Source organism: Mesocricetus auratus, unplaced genomic scaffold (genome assembly GCF_017639785.1).
Source record: "Mesocricetus auratus isolate SY011 unplaced genomic scaffold, BCM_Maur_2.0 Super-Scaffold_15014, whole genome shotgun sequence".
NCBI lineage: Eukaryota > Metazoa > Chordata > Mammalia > Rodentia > Cricetidae > Mesocricetus > Mesocricetus auratus.
The window spans coordinates 2,797,509-2,816,979 of record NW_024429186.1 but is presented as its reverse complement, the minus strand read 5'-3'; the positions used below and the strand labels follow the sequence as shown (position 1 = coordinate 2,816,979).

Sequence of the window (19,471 nt, the reverse complement as noted above, 5' to 3'; positions counted from 1 at the left end):
ATTCTTCCACAACTGTCGCTCAAGCTTCCATTCTCGCCAGCCGTGCGCGATGGCATTGAGAGAGTGCCCTTCCCACACCCCCGCCAGCATTTGTGTCTGTATTTTGATAATAGCCGTTCTGTTGGGTGATGCGACATCCCACTGTGGTGTTGGTTTCCGTCTCCTTGCTGGGTATCACCCATGACAGGGGTTAGCCCCCTAACGTCTCCCTCCTTTCTCTCTTCTCCCCTCTTCCTCCTCATCTCCCCACTCACCTTGCTTCGTGGCCCAGGCTGGCTTTGAACCCCCAGTCCTTCTCTTTTTAGACGCCCCATTCCTTAGCACATCCTTGAAACCCCGTCTCCTCCCGTGGAGACACCAGCTGGCGCCCGACTCCCAGTCAGCTTTTACGAGAGGAATCTGTTAACGCGTTACAACCACTTGGATCCCCAGGACGTTTCCCAAAGTCCGTCTAGGTCACAGCAGAAACCCAAGCACGGTCACACTGGGGTGAAATACTGCTTCTTCCACCGGGTGCAGATGCGGTATTGGCAATATCCAGGCGGTACCGCATCTTCCTCTGGCTCAAGGTGTTATCCCAGCAATGCCTCTCCGGAGGGGTGGTACAAGTAATTTCTTGCATTTGATTCTGATCAAAGTGTAGTGTTGAAGTCTGTAGAGGAACACACACCACACACATACACACACACACACACACACACACACACACACACACACACACACACACACTGAGGCACCTTTAATCTAGAAATCCAAACTCTGACGCTGTTCACTTCATATCCTGACTCTGCAGTTTCCCCTCCCTCCTCTCCTCCACCCCCACTCTAGTTCACTCCTTGTAGCAAGCTTTCTTTGACCACCAGCCCCCAAGTCATGACACAGAGACTTACTGTTAGTTATAGATTCCTTATCCTACGCTCATCCCACTAGCTCTTATAACTTAAATTAACCTGCTTCTCTTCATCTATGTCTTCCCCTGGGGCTTTTCTTTTTTAAACCTTTCATCCTGTATGTCCTAATCTCTGTCTGTCTGTCCATCCGTCCGTCCATCTGTCTGCCGCCTGGATGGCCCAGGGCATCTCCTTCACTTTCTCCTTCATCCTCTCTCAAGCCCAGATTCCTCCTCCTATTTATTCTGTCTGTTCACCAGCCCTGCCTGTCCCTCTACTGCCTACCTATTGGCCATTCAGCTTTTTATTAGACCAGCCAGGTGGTACCTTAGGCGGGCAGGGTTAAAAACGGCAACACATCTATACATAATTCAACGAATGCAGCATAAACAAACGGAACACGTCTTCGCCTGGCTAAACAAATGCAGCATAAACAAATGCAACATGCCTCGCATAATTAAGCTAATATTCCACAGCATAAGCAGATATAATACATCTTTACCTGGTTGCAGTCATATTCTCCAACAGCTGCTCCTCCATTCCTATTTAGAAAAGGGCATACCTCCCATGGATATGAAATCGCAGTAAGAGTAAGCACCTCTCTTTGTATTAAGGCTGGGCATGCAGCCCACTATGAAGAATAGGGTCCCTGCTCTCACTCTTAGGAGTCCCACAAGGAAACCAAGCTACACCGCTGTCACATATATGCAGAGGACCTAGGTCAGTCCCACGCAGGGCCCCTGGTCATCGGTGCAGACACTGTGAGCTCCTAGGAACCCAGGTTAGCTGATTCTGTGGGTTTCTTTTGATGTCCTTGACCCCTCTGATTCCCGCATGAAACTGTTTAGCACAGGAAATTCTATGCCTTTCTAGGCACTAGATGATCTTAAAAACCATCTAGGGTAAGGGAGTCATTAAAGACCTCACAAGGCTATCACCTGCAGGAGGCAGAGTTCACCAAATATACTCTACAAAGTTAACTTTAGCCTCTGTCCTAGGTAAAATTCAACTGAATTTCATGTTTAAACTTGTGCCCAAACATCTCACTCTGTCTATGCAAATATCACCCAAACCCAAAAGTCTCCAAACCTTAACCTATTTTAGATAAAGGATGTATAGTTGTCTTCACTCTTTAGGGGTCTGACACCTAGCTCCCAAATAAATACACAGAGACTTTCTTTCTTTCTTTTTTTAATGAGTGCCCTGCCTTAGTTTGGCTTGTTTCTAGCCAACTTTTTCTAACTTAAATTATCCTGTTTTTCTTTAACCACATGTTGCCTCTAGGCTTTTTACCATTATTCTATATGTTTTTCTTTCCTTCTTATTCAGTAGCCGACTGTGTGGCTGGCGGGCTCCTGGTGTCTCCTTCTTTTTCTCACTCCTTGCTCCCTTCCCTAGATTTCACCTCCTATTTATTCTCAGCCTGCCAGCCCCGTCTATCCTTTTTGTCCTGCCTAGCTACTGGATGTTCAGCTCTTTAGCAGACCAGTCAGGTGTTTTAAGGCCAGCAACGTATGCACAGCTTTACACAGAGTTAAACAAATGCAGCATAAAAGAACGCAACACATCTTTGCATCATTAGACAGATATCCCACAGCACAAAGGAACGTGACACATCTTAGACCAATATTCCACTCCACGACAGGGACGTGCATCCTAGTTGGATGCTTTATGCGTCTGATAGAAAATACCGCCAAGAAAGCCCCTTGAAGGAAGAGAATGTGCTGATGTTAAAATCAAGAATCTGCTGCCCAGGGAATGCTCTGGGGACTCACTTGCACATGTCTCATATTTGCTCTTCCCACACACATCCTACAGCCGGATTTCTTGTCACTTCGAGGGTGGCTTTTTGTTCTAGATAGCGAAATCCTTGTTGTGAGATAGAAGGCAGTATAGGCTAGCCTGTGGCGAAAAGGACATTTTTTTCTGGTTCTAAGGGTTAGTATCCAGGCATCTGCACTGGCCTGCCCTTGGGGTTCTGACAGGATGCACCCTCAGCTGCAGCCACTAAGAGCACCGCCTGTGTAGCACATTCATTATGTTCCCTTTTAAAGGGGCCCTGCCCACCTCCTATCCCTCTCCCTCTCCCTCTCCCTCTCCCTCTCCCTCTCTCTCTCTCTCTCTCTCTCTCTCTCTCTCTCTCTCTCTCTCTCTCTCCCTCTCTCCCCCTATCCCCTTTCTCCCCTCTCTTCCCTCTCTCCCCTCTCTCTTCTTATTCCATCTCCCCTCTCTCCTCTCCCCTCTCTCTCCTCTCCCCTTTCTCCCCTCTCTTCTCTCTCCCCTTTCCCTCCTCTCTCCTCTCCTCTCTCTCTCTCTCCCCCTCTCCCCTCTTTCCCCTCTCTCCCCCATCCTCTCTCCCCTCTCCCTCTCTCTGTCTCATCTTCCCTGCTGCTCCTGTCTCCAGAGGCCCAACTCCCCACTCCCCTTCCCTCCTCTTATGATCCCTTTCCCTAATAAAAGAAAAACTCCTCTGCTTGACCCCTGTCTCATGCCGTCTTCCTCTCACACACTGCTTTCTTAAACTACAACATCCAGGAAAGCCCAGTGTCAGCAGATCCCAAGCAATCATGACTAGAGCACTTGCTTGGCCCTGAACTCAAGATGATCACCATCTTAACCCCCCCCCCAGAGATCGTAGGTGCCAATCAGTTGTTAAGATCCAGTGGATCTATCTCCTGGGGCCAGTTTCCCTATATTACTGAATGATACACTTGCCAGGTCTCAGGCCCCAAGGACTATACATGGATGGATGATGCCTTGCTTGGAATGCTATATCAATGATACTCAATCCAGCAAGGGCTCTGAATACATGCCAAGAGAAATGCTGAGCACCTAGGAGGACCCAGGCTCGCTCGATTGGCGGAGGTGGGGGGTGGGAGGGTATGGGGGTTGGGGAGGGAGGGGATGCTCTCACATGCACTGTGGCAATGGTCTCAGGAGCCTAACCCCACTCTCACCCCAGACAGTACCTGCTGAGTCTTGGCTGGCTTAAGAAGTGAGATGCTGATGGCCGGGTGAGGATGTAAAATTGGGCAGGCAAATTCACTGTGAAAGCCACTTTATAGGATACACAGCTGGGTGACAGCACTCTTTGGGTCCTTGACTTGTTTCATTCAGGTTAATTTTACATTTTGTGAAGTGGGACTTCTCAAATGTACAATCTGACAGGTTTTGACTGATGTCGTCTTGCGAGTGCCAGGAACACAGGTCAATAAACAGAATATCCCCACTATCCAGAATTCCCTTTGTGCCCTGGACACGCAGCCCCTCTCCAGTGTCTATGCTAGATTGTTTTTTGTGGGTGAGTTTCCTACAATGGTGAACACTGACACGGCGTTCTAAGAGATTTGCCCTCACTAGACTGCACCTGATGCCGGTGGCCCATTCATTCTTTATAAAGCATGAATAGTATCCACTATGTGGAGACCTTTCCATTCACCAACCCTGCTGTGATGGTCACTGGTCATGTCCTGTCTGGGTCTGTAAAGAACTAAGCTTTGCCCCTGCTTCTGGCCAAGACAGAGAGCAACAAGGACACCTTCTTATTCTACCTGATGCCAACAAATCAAAGGACACCAGGCCCTTTGGTCTCCCAATACCAGCAACAAGAGTGACACCCAGTGAGTTAGAAATCAAATATCTTTATGATGTCCTCAGGTCATCATCCATGGGAGTAGGTTGGGTGAACACAGTGGGGTCTGGGGACCTGTGTTTCTGGAGTTTCTTGTCCCGCCAGATCCCGCTGCCCTTCTCAGCCCCAAATAAACACACACTCGCTACATTCATTATAAAACGGTTAGCTGGTGGCTACGGCTTCTTATTACCGTGCTCTGTCTTAATTATTAACCCATAACTAGTAATCTCTGTATTTCTAAATGGCCTTGTCTTACCAGAGAATGCCTGGTGTGTCCTATACTCCCAATCCCTACATGCCATCCCTGGTGGTGCCTGTCTGCCTACCTTTCCCAGAATTCTCCTCATCTCCTAGTCCCACTTATCTTCCAGCCTCTATTGGCCAAACAGTGCTTTATTCATCAACCAATAAGAGAAACATACACACACACACACACACACACACACACACACACACACACACACATATATATATATATATATATATATATATATAAGAACATCTCCCATCAGACCTCTGAGAGTTGAAGAAAGTGAGGCATTCAGTATTACAGGTTGGCAAGACAGCAGTATCTGTGAAGGGAGTAACTTGGAGATGTGTGCACTTGCCCTGAGCCCTGAAAGTGTCCATCATGCCTTGTGGGGTTGGGGGACATCTCATCACGGGACACACCAACCTTTCCACAGTATGCAAGGTGTTGTCCACAGAAGAGGGCCATCGTTTGAGATCAAGCAGCAGAGAGTTCAGGCTTCTAGAGGAATAACCTGCAGGGATAATTGCCACCATACTCATCTTATAGGTAGGACCTGAAGGGTAGAACTGTTCCCAGAATCTCAGGAGGATGCCAGACAGAGGCGCCATGACATTAATGGCAGCTTGGCGATCTCAGCACCGGAGAGCTCAAGGCAGAAAGATCATGAATTCAAGCCCCCAGCCTAAACCGCACAGCGAGACAGATTCCTTGTTAACAATAGCAAGGGCACAGCAGCAATGGAAAAGGAAAAGGTTATGGAAATGCAAGACTATGCGTGTACCACCCAATACCACCCAAGCAGGAAACACTCAGTCTGCAGAATCCAATCCAAAGTTACTAGATAACCAGGCGGTGGTGGCGCACGCCTTTAATCCCAGCACTCGGGAGGCAGAGGCAGGCGGATCTCTGTGAGTTCCAGGCCAGTCTGGTCTACAGAACAAGTTCCAGGACAGCCTCCAAAACAATACAGAGAAACCCTGTCTGGAAAAAAAACAAAAAGACAAAAAAAAAAACGTTATTACACAGGAAACTGAGACCAATGAGTTCTGACAGAATGATGCAAGAGACAAGGGATATGAGGAGAATGTCTCACTGGGCTAATAGCAAGTTAGACGCATGTAAAAAATTCTAGTAAACCCAGAGATACAGAAAGAAGGAGACAGAAGAAATAACTAGCGAAGTAATCCCCAGTAGTAAGTTTATAGACATTCGAGGACCAAATATGCTTGTGGCCAGAGCCCCAGGGAGGGGAAAACGGAAGTACTGGAAAATAGAAAGTGCTTGCAGAAGACCAGAGACTCATCGTATTCCTTACTTCTCTGTTGCTGTATAAAACACCACCACCAAAGGCATTTTTTAAGGAAGGGAGAGTTTATTATAGCTTATTGCTCCAGAGGGAAAGTCCATAGCATAAACCAGATCATGAACTGCAAGTAGGGCAACACTATAAACTCTCAGAGCCTGTCCCCTGTGACGTGCTTCCTCCAGCAAGCAAGGCTGCACCAGCTGAAGGTTCTGTAACTTCCCTAAACAGTGCTAGCCACTGGTGCTATGTGACAATACTTTTCCCGGGGAGAAGCAACACACACACACACACACACACACACACACACACACACACACACACACTACAGGCACACACGCATGCATGCATGCATACACACACACACACCTGTTCATCCCAGATAGTGAGCCCACAGCAAACCAAACTGCAGACACCACCAAAGTCCAACTTTGCGAATCTATGAGTTTTGTGTGGATAACAGGTCACTTACAGGAGCTGGAAGAACTCACAAGATATCTGTATCACCAAAGCCCAACCCAGCGTGGGTGACCCTTCACCAAGCTGGTGACCTGGAGGGCATCATACAGACTGCAGGAAGCGCAATAGGGTAGAGTATTCTTTTCCGATGGCTCTGTTGGTCTAAACATTTTCCAGGCAATCCAGCTCGTCTTCTTCTAGGCAGCTGTCCCGGTTGGGTCTCAAGAGTCCTCTTTGCGGCTTGTCTTGTCTGAGAGTCACTCTCCGTAGTTTTATTGCTGCCTCTTGGGAAGAAGAAGAGCTGATCAATTTCAGGAACCTCCTGAAGGTATTTTGAGTTGGTTTCCTTCTGTCTTAAGGAGCTTCCCAACGGAATGGAACGTTTCCGTCTCCGAGGGAACTGCTGCACAACATGGGGGACCAAGTGTTCAAACACCGGAGCCTCTAAGAAACATTTCCTCATTTAGACAACCACGCCTATGAAGCGGCGTGACCCTCCCCACCCCCAAGAAAAACTAGTCTGAAAACTCAAGACACGCAGCGATCAGACTGCTCAAAGTCCCAGCAAGAGTGCAGGGAGGAAGAGAGAGGGAGGTAGTGTGGTTGTTGACGGCCTTGGCCATCGTCTGGGCCAAAGGAAAGACAGCTCGGAGAAATCAACCAGAGCCCCCACATGCCGAGGAGCGCCTTTTGCACGCAAAGGTTGAACTTACTATTTTCTCAGGGACCCAGTGACGGAAGCAGCTTTCCCCTCGCAGTGGGAGAGGAGGAAACAAACCACTGGGAAGCACACCCCCGAAGGCAGTTGAGCACCAGAGACCTGGGATTGCCTCTTGCTATTTCGGTCTCATGCAGAGTTGATTGATTTAACAGCGTACAGTGCGCGGTGCGGCTTGTCCGTGGCTGTAACGTGATTTGTGGCCGCATAGAATCCCACATGCCGGCCGACAGGGAGAAAGCTACCCCCCCCTCCCCGCCTGGGTTACCGTACTTCTCTCCCAGGCTTCACCTGAACTGGGCTGCGTCACTTGCAGGCACCCGTGCTCAGTTACGGGAGCATGCAGCACACTTTAAAGCAGACACTTAGAACTGTGGCTCATGAGCCAACAAAAGAAAAAAAACCATGTAATTATAGAAATATTCAGTGGACACCAGTGTTGGGGGAAACCAAGTGGCGAATGTGGGGCAAGCAGCTGTGGAGACTTACAACCCTGAGTGTCCCAGTTCATCTGCTTTCCGCCGCAGCCCTGGTGATGCCACCTGGAATCTATAGAGAGACATGAGGGGCCAGGCCTGCGGGGAGTGGGTTAGTCTGTGCTTCCCGCTTCAGAAAAGACACAGCCTCCATCAGGGGAACAGTCTTACCCAGGGCAGAAGGAGGAGAGGTGGGCAGGTCCAGCCTGCTGGGATCATGCCTGAGGGCAGAGCCCGGAGCCTGCCAGTGAGTGGGTGAGAGCTGCGGATGTGGGACTGTGGGAGGTCTCAGTGGAGACGATCTGATGGAGGTTGACGGTGCCGGGTTTGGGAAGGTCTCTGAAGGCAATACGGTGTGGGCAGGCCCCACGGTGGCTCACAGGAGCTGGCCTGTTTGACTAGTTCCTATCTCCTTTCTAGGCATAAACAAGGCCCTTAATGAATCAAAACGCCTGGAAGTAATCAGGATCCAAAGCCTTTGGCCAGCACTCCTGGCCATTAGGCTCAGTCTGCCAGAGAAGTCTCTGACTCTCATTAGCGGTGTGCTTCATGCCTGTGGTTTCAGTCCCGGCTTACATAGATGAGCCTGCTTGCGTTCCGTTCCTCTGTCAGAAGGCGGAACAGGCAATGAGCACCAGTGTAGAAGACAGGACGCGCAGCGCCGCCCTCATCTAGGCTAAGAGGCACACGGGGTTCTTCTGGGAGGAGCGTGGGGCCAACCATGGTTAACCTTGGCCGATTGGTTAGTGTCAACTTGACATCATTGCCCTCCCATCTCCAACACGACATTCCACACGGGTCTTCTCCCAAGTCCTGGGATCTGTGTCCCACTGTCCCCGTCTTCCCAGACCCTGTTCAGGATCTGCGGTCCCTGACGGCTCCTCTGACACCTCCCTCATGGCTGCCACGGCTCTTGCTGACTTTGCAGTGACATCCGGCTGCTCCTGCAGAGTACCCCTAGGTTCATTGTTTCCTGCAGTTTGTAAGGCTCCTATGTCACTCAAGCCCGGGGTTCTACGGCCTTATCCTTGCTACCCCCACCCCCCAATCTACCTACAGGGTGAAGCCCCACGCCCAAGGTGTTTATGGCCTCAGACTTCCCTTCCTGCCCATCTTGTGGTACAGAAGGTGACACCCATCATCTGACAGCAGAATGGCTGCTATGGAGAGCCTGGGCACCGTAACAGCAAACCGCAAAGTTGTTATTGAATGATCCAAACCTACCACCCCACAGGTCAGAATTCAGACATGGCCCATGCTAAAACAAAGATGGAGGGGGGCTTCACCTTGCTAAGGGGATCATGCCTGACTCTGCCATACTACCAAGGGCACCTTTTCCTCTGTTGTTCAGTCTACTGTAATACATGGTCTAAAGAATCCTTTGACTTCCACAGACACTCCCTGCCTTGCCCCCCATGCCTATGCTCTGTCCCACATCATCATCATCATCATCTCTCTCTCTCTCTCTCTCTCTCTCTCTCTTCTCTCTCTCTCTCTCTCTCTGGCTGCCTCTCTCAGAACTGCAAAAGCTTTTGTGTGGTGTGTGTGTGTGTGTGTGTGTGTGTGTGTGTGTGTGTGTGTGTGTAGTTCTTGAGATTGAGCTCAGCACCTGCACTGTCGCTGAGCTACAGATCTATCCCCTTAAAACTCCCTTTAAGAAGAGTTGGCAGCTAATGGCTGCTGGAGGTTGGAGGGTTAGTTTTCTTAGGGACGTGGACCCTGAGAAGCTACCAGTGTTCCAGCAGGTGGACCATCACTAAATGGATGGACTCAGTGAATGTCTTAGTCAGGGTAACTATTGCTGTGAAGAAACAACGTGACTGAAAACAACTTGGGCAGGAAAGGGTTTATTCCACTCACAATTCCCTGCGACAGTTCAGCACTGAAAGCAGTGATGGCAGACATTCACACAGGCAGCCACCTGGAGGCGGGAGCTGATGCAGAGGCCATGGAGGAGTGCTGCTTACTGACTTGCTCCTCACGGCTTGCTCAGTCTCCACGTTTGTATAAAGCCCAGGACCACCAGCCAGGGGCAAGCCCACACACACCAATCGCTAATTAAGAAAATTCCCTGCAGGCTTGTCTACAACCTGATCTTATGGGGGCATTTCCTCAAGTGGAGTTCCCTCCTCCCAGATGACCCTAGCCCGTGTCAAGTTGACATAAAATTAGCCAGCGCAGTGACTTTTAAAGAAGTTGGGAGAGAAAAGGGGCAGGGGATATACAGGTCAGACCTGGATGTGGATTTGATAAAAAAAAAAATGCCCGTGCAAGCATGAAATTCTCAATAATCTTTAAAAATCTAGTCAGGACCTCGCTAAGTTGTTTGAGCTGTCGCTGAGCTTTCCATCCCCCTGCCTCAGCCTCTGGAGTGTTGCAGTGACAAATCTGAGCCACCAGACTCAGCTGTAGCGTCCATGCTCCGGGTACAGCAAGCAGGTGCGCTCCATTTCAGTTTGTCTCAGCGCTACAGGACACTGTGGCTAGTGCCAGACATGAGCCCCATAGAGTCACCCCTCAGTCCCTCCCAGAAGGCTCTGCTGCATTCCACCCACTGTGGGAAGAGGGAGGTCAGGTTCCCTGAGAAACACCACCGTGGCTAAGGAGAAGTCAGGGCACTGGGCGTCAGCTCACCGCACATCTGCGCCCAAGCGTGCTGCTGAGGCCATGCGCATGCGCACGCCGCTCTCCGGTCTGTCCCCACCTTACCTCTCAGCGCGGGGCAACCGTGCATTGAGCCATCCATTCTCTTCGTCTTTCAGGACTTCACAACAGAGTGCTGACGATGAAAAGTGGTTCATCCCAGAGAGCGAAGCGGCCCTGGCCAAGACCCTCCGGCGCTACCTGCCCTACTTGGAGCTTCTGTCCCAGGCCCCGACGGCCAATGCACGCCCCAGGATAGAACACGCGACACGTCCAGCCAAGGTGATGCTTCAGCCTACCTACCCCTTGTGGCCGGCCCCGGGGTTGTCTTTACCCGCCCGTATGTCTGTCCATAAGATACAGAGTGAGCAGTCTTGGTTCCCTGTCTCCCAGCTGTCGTCCTCATGACTACAGGCTCTGGATGGGTCCGAGAAGAGCCAGACTGAACGCAGGTCCTCTGGACCCTGGGGCTGTGCTAGCTACAAGCACTCCTGCAGAGAACCTGGTGCCGGGAACTCAGAGCAGTGCTCTGATACCAGTCTGTGGGAAGAGTGCTCAGGAGAGGAGTGGAAACAGCCCAGATGTCCAGAGGACCAGAGCATGGTTGAAGTTAGGTCTGGTGCCCGTCTGTCACGCGTTTAACTAAAAAATCGCTATATTCCCGGAGACTTCTAATTTCTGGTAAAGTCACCAGCGTGGATTTCCCAGGACAACAGAAAGACTGTACATCTGTGGGTGCTAGGGTAGAGTATCAAGATGACATGGACCACGCGAGGTGGTGGCAAGCCAGGCGGTGGTGGCGCACGCCTTTAATCCCAGCACTCGGGAGGCAGAGGCAGGCGGATCTCTGTGAGTTCGAGGCTGGGCTGGACCAATAGCCTCCAAAACAATACAGTGAAACCCTGTCTCAAAAAAAAAAAAAAAAGATGACGTGGTACCCAAAGCAGCAAGGCTTTCATGTGTGGGCCCTGGACAACTGTCCCTCTGTGTAAGCCAGGCCTGGACACAGGTTAATTGGCGTGCCTTCTGAGGACCAGACTTACCAGCAAGGTCTGAGGTGCAAGCTCGTTCAGCCAGTATGCTAGACCTGGCTGGCCTTGGATGGGAATCGTATTTTAAAGGAGGAGATAGAACCTCAGTGGCCTTTTGAGGTGTGAAAGTATTGTGACCAAGATGTTTTCAGGTCAGCTTGCAAAGCAGGCCTTGTCACACTCTGAATGACAAATAATTAGAGAGCTCTGGGTACCAGGAGAAGGCAGCTTGGAGCCTGGGGACTAGCTCATGTCTAAGGATGAGATCGGCCATGGTGTAAAGGTCAGAACCCTTGCTGTGTTGGATCTTCAACTCTACAGCTCAACATTCCTTCCCAAGGAACACCCATCACACCACCTCATGTGACTGGTCTCCTTCCTAAGACTGTAGTGTGTTGCCAGACACCAAGGGACATCTGGAGGCTTCCCACACACTGCACTAGGGTTTCATCAGTTCTGATAGGTGTATTGTGGCTCCTTGAAGGTTCTCAGAGTCTCCCCCCTGTGTAGGATGTCAGCGCCATTCTCTCTGTGCTGGAACACTGGCTCCTAGGGACTGGTGTCCACAAGAGGCTGCTGGGTGGTTTTCGATGTTTCTACGGGCTCTGAACCTATATAGAAGAGAGGCAGTGGCAACTTCCCACAGCCAAGAAACAGCAGCTGGCAAGGGGAGCCGGCATTCGCTGCGGCCGGAATTCCACGACCGCAGTCCCGCCTCACATTATGTAGGCTCTGGGATCCCGGCTACCACCACCCAGCAGGACGACCTCACGCCACATGCAGTCACCCAGGTGCCAGTTGACGCCTACATCCTAGTCTTTTTTTTTTACCCAAAGCTGTTACTTCCCTTCAAAAAGACAACAACCCAGTGGGAACTGATGGACATCGTAATCATCTGACTGGGCGGCCATTTCAGAGCGATGGCCCCAAGTCGTTCAGAAGCTGAGCGAGCGCTGGGGGGCACTTCTGGCTCACACGTTTTCCCCTCTGTGTTCTGATAGATGTTTCTTCATATTTAAAAAAAAGTGCAGAAGCCTAGAACTCATTATTTTCTGTCGAGTGCTTAAATGAGGAGAAAGCTAAGTCATCTCTCTAATGAGTGGAGTCCGCACAAAGCACTGTAGCGCGGCAGCCCGCCAGGCTGCCATGGGGCTCCACAGCCCGCCAGGGACTTGGGGCTTCTCCCACTCCCTTCCACCTGGGTGACAGGCTATCTCAGTAGCAACGCAAACTGTAACCACTGGTGGCGTTTCCACACACAACCAACTCCCAATGAAATGTTTGCAAATCATGTTTTCCTTCCTTCCTTCCTTCCTTCCTTCCTTCCTTCCTTCCTTCCTTCCTTCCTTCCTTTCTTTCTTTCTTCTTCTGTATATCTATCCTGGAGAATCTGGCTCCAGCACAGACAGAACTCTGAATTTATTCTCTTCGCGTCAATTGGACTGACTACCTCATAACAGAAGCCCACAGGGAATAGGATTTCCCTGCTTCTCCTAAACCGATACGGCCAGGAGCCGCTCTGGCACAAGGGTTGAGCCCATGCCGATGACCGAATCCACGCTAATGCTATTCCCATGCTGCCAGCGAGGTGCCCACCATCTTGCTTTACTGATCAGAGTAGCGTCTACCTGGAGCCCTTTCAGGTGCCACGTGGGACACTGTCATACCCCAGTTTCACCCCGTAGAGCGCCGTGACGTCCCGTTTCACCTGTCACCGAAGAGAGTCCAACTGAGAGTCCTTGCTTGCTGACACCGCTAATTAATTTATCTTGAAAAACATTCTGAGAATGCATTTAATACAAAGGAGCTGTGATGTGCTCTGAGATTAGAAAGATAAAGAGACCGGCCCCACCCTTTAGAAATTTCGGTCATATTTGATAAGAGAAACAGCAAGCAGACAAAAATGTCTTTGGAATGGAGGAAGTGTGGCAATGGAGTCAGGGTTCAATGTGAAGGACTTGAAACAGGGTGGGAAGGCGGACCGTAGGTGTCCTGAGTGACAGTGACCAGAGGGACAGCTGGAGGTCACCCGCTGAAGCTCTTTATGGTCTAGGAACCTCTGCTACCACCCACGAGTATGGACAGTGAGGTGAGCTGCTGCCCCACCATTTCCAAGAACCCCCAGCTAGCTGAAGATGCACAGAGCCCTAAGGACTTAGACTCTACGCACTGGAGCAACCGGGAAACCTCCAGAGTAGGGAGAAGGGCTCCATGGGGGACACGTAGAGACCGGTCAGTAGTTAACTGCACAAGATGAGCAGGAAGCCCTACACAGGAGGCCAGAGAAATCCTACCAGGGCCACAGTTTCCATGCGTGCAGTTTTTGGAGATGCCAGAAAGAGCAGGACAGATGGGATGCAAGACCTAACCACCACAGACTGGCGGTTTTGAGGCTGACGGAGCTCTTACCCCTTTGAAGACTGGCTAGAATTTAGAAGTCTGATCCCATGTGTTGGTGCCACGGAACTCTAAAATACCTTCAAAAGCCGAACGTCATCTCCCTGGGTCCCAACGGCTTCGTTTCCTCCCACGCCAAGTGAAGGCACGTGCCCATTCAGAATGTGCACAGGAAGTTCTGTGGTCATCTCAGCAGTAGAAAGCAGAGCTATAACTAATGAAAGTGTCTGTCAGGAAGTGAGCCGGTGAGTGGTACAGACCAGTGGTAGTGACTCACGCCACTCGTTGGAGCAACAGCGAGCAGCTTAGATGAAGACACAAAGCAATGGACAACAGCAGCAGATCATGGCTGCCCGGGTCAGGCAGCGTGGGAAGGGGAGGGCATTTCTGCACCGAGTCCTTATCGGGGGATGGTTTTATGGAGCTACGCCTGAGTGGAAGCCAGTGTGTCCATGCATTGTGTGCGGGTTGCCCATTGGTAAAGATGAAAGGAAAAGTAACCCAATGCAAAATGTATACAAAGTGTGAACAGCTAATTTATATAGGAAAAAAATATACAAAAGACCAGTGCAGGCATCAAAGGTATTCAGTTAGGGTTAGGGTTAGGGTTAGGGTTAGGGTTAGGGTTAGACTTAGGGTCAGGGTTAGTGTTAGGGTTAGAGTTAGGGTTATGGGTTAGGGGTTAGAGTTAGGTTTAGGGTTAGGGTTAGGGTTAGACTTAGGGTTAGGGTTAGGGTTAGGGTTAGACTTAGGGTTAGGGTTAGGGTTAGGGTTAGGGTTAGGGTTAGGGTTAGACTTAGGGTTAGGGTTAGGGTTAGGGTTAGGGTTAGGGTTAGGGTTAGGGTTAGGGTTAGGGTTAGGGGTTAGGGTTAGGGGTTAGGGTTAGGGTTATTGTTGAGATGGATCTATGGCTAATAGTCCTTGTTGTTCTTGCAGAGAACACAGGTTCTGCTCCCAGTACTCACAACTCAGTAGCTCACAATTATTCATCAATTCAGTCCCAGTGGGCCCAACACTCTCTTTTGATCTGCACAGGCCCCAGGAGTACATGGGGTGCATCCATATGATGCGTGCAGGCACTCATTATACACATAAAATAAAATTAAGTCTTTTAAAAACTATTCAGCCTCACTCATTGAGGAAATGCTGTAACATTCAAGACCCACCACTTCCTGTCCATCGGACTGGAAGAGGGAGAGACAGTGGATGCAATGGGCACTTATGGGGTTATAATGATGGGTGGATATGATCAAAATATGTCACATAGATATACACAATGTTTAAAGGGTAACTATAAAATATAAACATTATGAGGTCAACTCTGTTGAGGATGTGGAATAGGACAGTTTCATGCTCACAAGAGTAACAACTGTTACAGCCCTAGCTGGGTGGTTTCTTCTGGGTAGGGTCGTTCATTCTAAGACCTGCAACTCCGCTCTGTATGTCTGCAAGGTCAAGACTAGGCTGAGCATAGTCATAGTGGCATTTGCCTGTGATCTCAGCACTTGGGAAATGGAGACAGGAGAATCAGAAGGATCAAGACCTTATGTCAAGTGGTGTGTGTGTGTGTGTGTGTGTGTGTAAACAAAGACTTGTGTCTCACTGTGGATTCACAGATGTTACCTAGCTAGAAATGGCATGGATGTCTACCACAGGTCCATTTTGCAGCCAGCCATGTCTGAAGAGGCGCCTCTTGGGAGGAAGCGTTTGGGGATGCAGCCTCTGTCTGTTTTGTCAGCATAGAGCCGAGGATGGAGGGCAGCTTGCATGAATGTCATAATGTTCATTATATTTTTATTTTTAAAAACTGCTCCTGCTCTCATCAATGTTCCCCTGACTATTGGCAGAAAGCCAGGCTCTGTGGAAGCCATCCCGTAGCTAGCTGATGTCTGCACATTCTGGGGCAGCTGTCTCCAGGCTAGGTGCTATCCTCACAATCTGGGGAGCTGTCCCCTGGACTAGTTGATGTCCTCACATTCTGGGGGGGAACTGTCTCTTTGTCAGGTGCCATCTTCACACTCTGTGGAGCTGTCCCAGACCAAGGTGATACCTTTCAAATCAAATCTGGGGGAGCTGTTATGGGGCTAGGCACCGACTTCAGTTCACACGGTGTTACCCGATACAATCAGGAATCTGGATCCCGCAGTTCCCGGGCCCCCTTACTTTCTGCTGGCCACCAACTGCCTACCCTCCACAGATACGGCAGAGACAAGCCCTCTGCAAAAGCATCTCATGGTACGGGAATCCAGCAGTGCTCACGGGCCAATAACCCACCCGTGCACCTCCCATGGTGCAGAGCCTGCGCCGTTACAGCTGTGGGATGATGATGAAGGTCTGCGTAGCCCTGCCGCCGTACTTTCCTCCCCAGGCCCACATGCAGGAGGCCTTTGCCCCTCTGCTCTCCCCTCTGGGTGGGCAGCTGAGTCGCTCCCACCGATGGCAGGGATGGCTGACCCGCAGGAAGAGGAGGCCAGCTGTAAATGGCACTTGCAGAGTAAAAAGATCCCTTTCAAACAGTTGCCCACCAACGGAGCTGAGATTAGAGTCCCGGAACTCTCATCAGGCCTCACTTCGGTTTGCGTTCAGTCCCCAAACCGAAGCCGCCAAGACCCCCCCTTTCAAGTTCACCAGGTCCCTCGCTTCACGCTAGGCCAGCAGAGCTGTGCTTTGTGTACGTGCCGGGCCGCAGCTCTGCCATCTCGTACCTATAACGTCTCACCCGCTCACCTGCGAGGTGGGGTGATTGTGTCTCACGGGAAGACGGAAGACGATTAGGTAGAGTGCAAACACGAAGCCCGGGGAAGCCAGGCAGCTGTGACAGCAAAGCAGGGGGCGGGGCGGGCTGGGGCATGGGGGACACTCTGTGCTCATTCTCTTCCCACTGTCTGTGACTGTCAAGTGAATCCCTGTGTGATCTCTGCTGTTCTTAGCCTAGCAGGAGGGCTACAGGGGCTGCAGGCTGAGAAGACACGGTGTGAGCTAGACACGGCAGAGCGGCTGGGATGGCAGGGGGCAGGGCAGGAGAAGGAGCCTCGTCTGTGTCACTTTCCTTTTGGAAGGCTCCTGAACCCACAGGTGGGGCCATCGTCCACACAGACCCCAGTCAGCACCCACCTACAAGGGACCACTGATTTCTTTTTTTTTTTTTTCTGTGAGATTATGCACGACTCTCAGTTTACCACCTAATGGCTCTCCTACATCCTCAGGGTTCTGTGAACTGTGAGCACCCACGGGGCGTTGTTTTCTCCCAGCAGGAGCCTGTCATCTCAGCAGCAGCAAAACACAGCGCACAGGAGGCTTCTCACCTTCCCTGAGGGACAGAGGGCGGTGTCCAGGTGACATCGTGCAGGCAGGAAGAGCTGCACACAGTAGGCCACACAAAGCACTAGCCCTCTTGGAAACCGGCATCGCTGCTGGGTATTGAGATATCGATCAAGTACCTAGAGAGTCAGGTACAGAGAGAGGTAGAGGCATGGGAGAGAGAGAGGCCTACTCAGACATAAAAATATAGAGACACAGAGAAGCAAACACAAAGGCAGAGAGAGAGACAGAGATACATGCCTAAGGACACACAGAGACTGAGACACTGAGACACACATGGACAGAGACAGAGCAGACAGATGGAGGGATGAAGACAGAGAGACACAGATCTATAACAAACTGACAGAGACAGAGAAAAAAACCACCATCCTCTACAATTCCCATGGCCAAGGCCTTATATCAGTGGTCAGTGTCTGACTGCTACCTCCCCACACCCCTTTAGCAATAAGCAATACAATGTGTCATGCTATGAGGCCATCTCATTAGTGAGCCTTGGACCCCACCCCCACTGCACTGTTTTGTCAGGCCTGCAGCTACATCCTGATCAACAGGACTGTCAACACTGCCTATGGGCATGCCGGAAAAGATGTGTATATGCGGTCAACAGTGCACTGATTTGAGTTTCCTGCTTTGAATTTGATCCTTGGCACAAGAGAATATCTGATGAGCTGAGTGGCCAGTGTGCAGATGAGTCTTGTCTACATCGAGTGCCCCGTGGGAGTCCGAGGACCTCCAGGCATTCCTGTCACTCTGAGCCATAGCTATGCAAGCAGAAACAGGCAGGGGTTCCGAGAGAGGCACTCAGGTCCAAGAAGGAGGCCCAGCTTTGCCTCTGGCACCGTAGCCTGCAAGTCTGACAGCAAGGAGAGCTGCTCTCTTGATCGCCTTGGCAGATGGACAAATGAGGCAGGCCTCAGCTCCATGAAGTTTCTCTGACCAGCCCCCACTGAATGCAATCACTTCCTTCCAAAGAGGATTGCTTTTCCGAACCTCTCTGTAGTGTGATTCTAAGTAACGATTGGTTTCTCTGACTTAGCCTCGCTGCTAATCTGCAAGCTGTCTGAGGACAGGGCCATGTTAGAATGACTCTTTCCACCAGAATGTCGTTAGAAGCTCAACTCACAGTGGCAATAGCCACGCTGCTGCTATTGGTCGGTTTCCTTTTGATAGTAGGGATGCTGATGGTGATGAGGATGTGCTGACAGAGGGAGTGATGCCGTAGATGGTGAGGATGCTACAGCAATAGATGCTGCTGATGGTGTAGATGCTGTGATGGTAAGGATGATGCTGTGATGGTGAGGATGATGCTGTGATGGTGAGGATTATGCTGTGATGGTGAGGATGATGCTGTGATGGTGAGGATGATGCTGTGATGGTGAGGATGATGCTGTGATGGTGAGGATGATGCTGTGATGGTGAGGATGATGCTGTGATGGTGAGGATGATGCTGTGATGGTGAGGATGATGCTGTGATGGTGAGGATGATGCTGTGATGGTGAGGATGATGCTGTGATGGTGAGGATGATGCTGATCATGAAGATGCCGCTGACAGAGTATGTGATGCTGAAGGTGCTGTGGATAGAGATGCTGCTGCTCATAAATTGACTGATGCAAGATGGTGGTGTTCCTGGGCTGCTGATGGTAGCGATGACAGTGATAGCAGTCATCATTCATCATATTCCTCTGCTGAGCCATCTGCTAAGCTAGGCACGGTTACCGCCAGTCTCCTTAATCTGGAAAGCTACTTTCAAAGACAGGGAAATTATTTTTTTCTGGTCTTCCAGGTGGTAAAAGTAAACTCAAAGGAATAAGATGCGAGTTTCAGAGCTATGTAGTCCACAGAGCTACTTTGGGTAGGATGGCTTACTTCCCAACTGGCCTTTTCTCCTATTTGTTTCTCGCTGTGCTGAGTGGTTCTGCCCTTTCTTATGTAGTGATAGTTGAGTAAGGGGTGTGCCTGGAGGAAAAATCAGTGCTGCTGAATCTTAGAAAGTTCTGGGAATACTATCAGATGTATCATGCCACAGATGCCACCTTGAGTTGGTATCTGACCAGTCTTGTTGTTCCCAGGTTGGTAACCTCCAGGTGTCTGACACACCACCTAATATTACTTCTGGAAGCACCTCATTATCATATGTTGAAACTCAAAACATCTTTAAGCTAGAGACGGTGGAAACATAATTTTAACTCTGAGTAAAAGAGGAGATTGAAGAAACAGCACAGCTGGGCCTCTCCTCAGCACTCTTGGGGGTATCTGCCTGTCAGAAAGAAAGCAGTGATGAGGTAATGATGGACACAGCGGCCAGGGATGCTGGCATGCCCATCCGCTTGCGTGTGATTGATACT

The 19,471-nt window shown here is 50.4% G+C and overlaps 1 protein-coding gene across 1 annotated transcript in view; it reads left to right on the top strand.

Annotated features, from left to right (window-relative positions):
- Nucleotides 1-19,471, top strand: part of Ptprn2 (protein tyrosine phosphatase receptor type N2) — a 653,364-nt gene that overhangs the window by 239,857 nt on the left and 394,036 nt on the right. Inside the window, 1 exon segment of the mRNA XM_040742316.1 lies at nt 10,496-10,658. Coding sequence (XP_040598250.1) covers nt 10,496-10,658 — 163 coding nt within the window.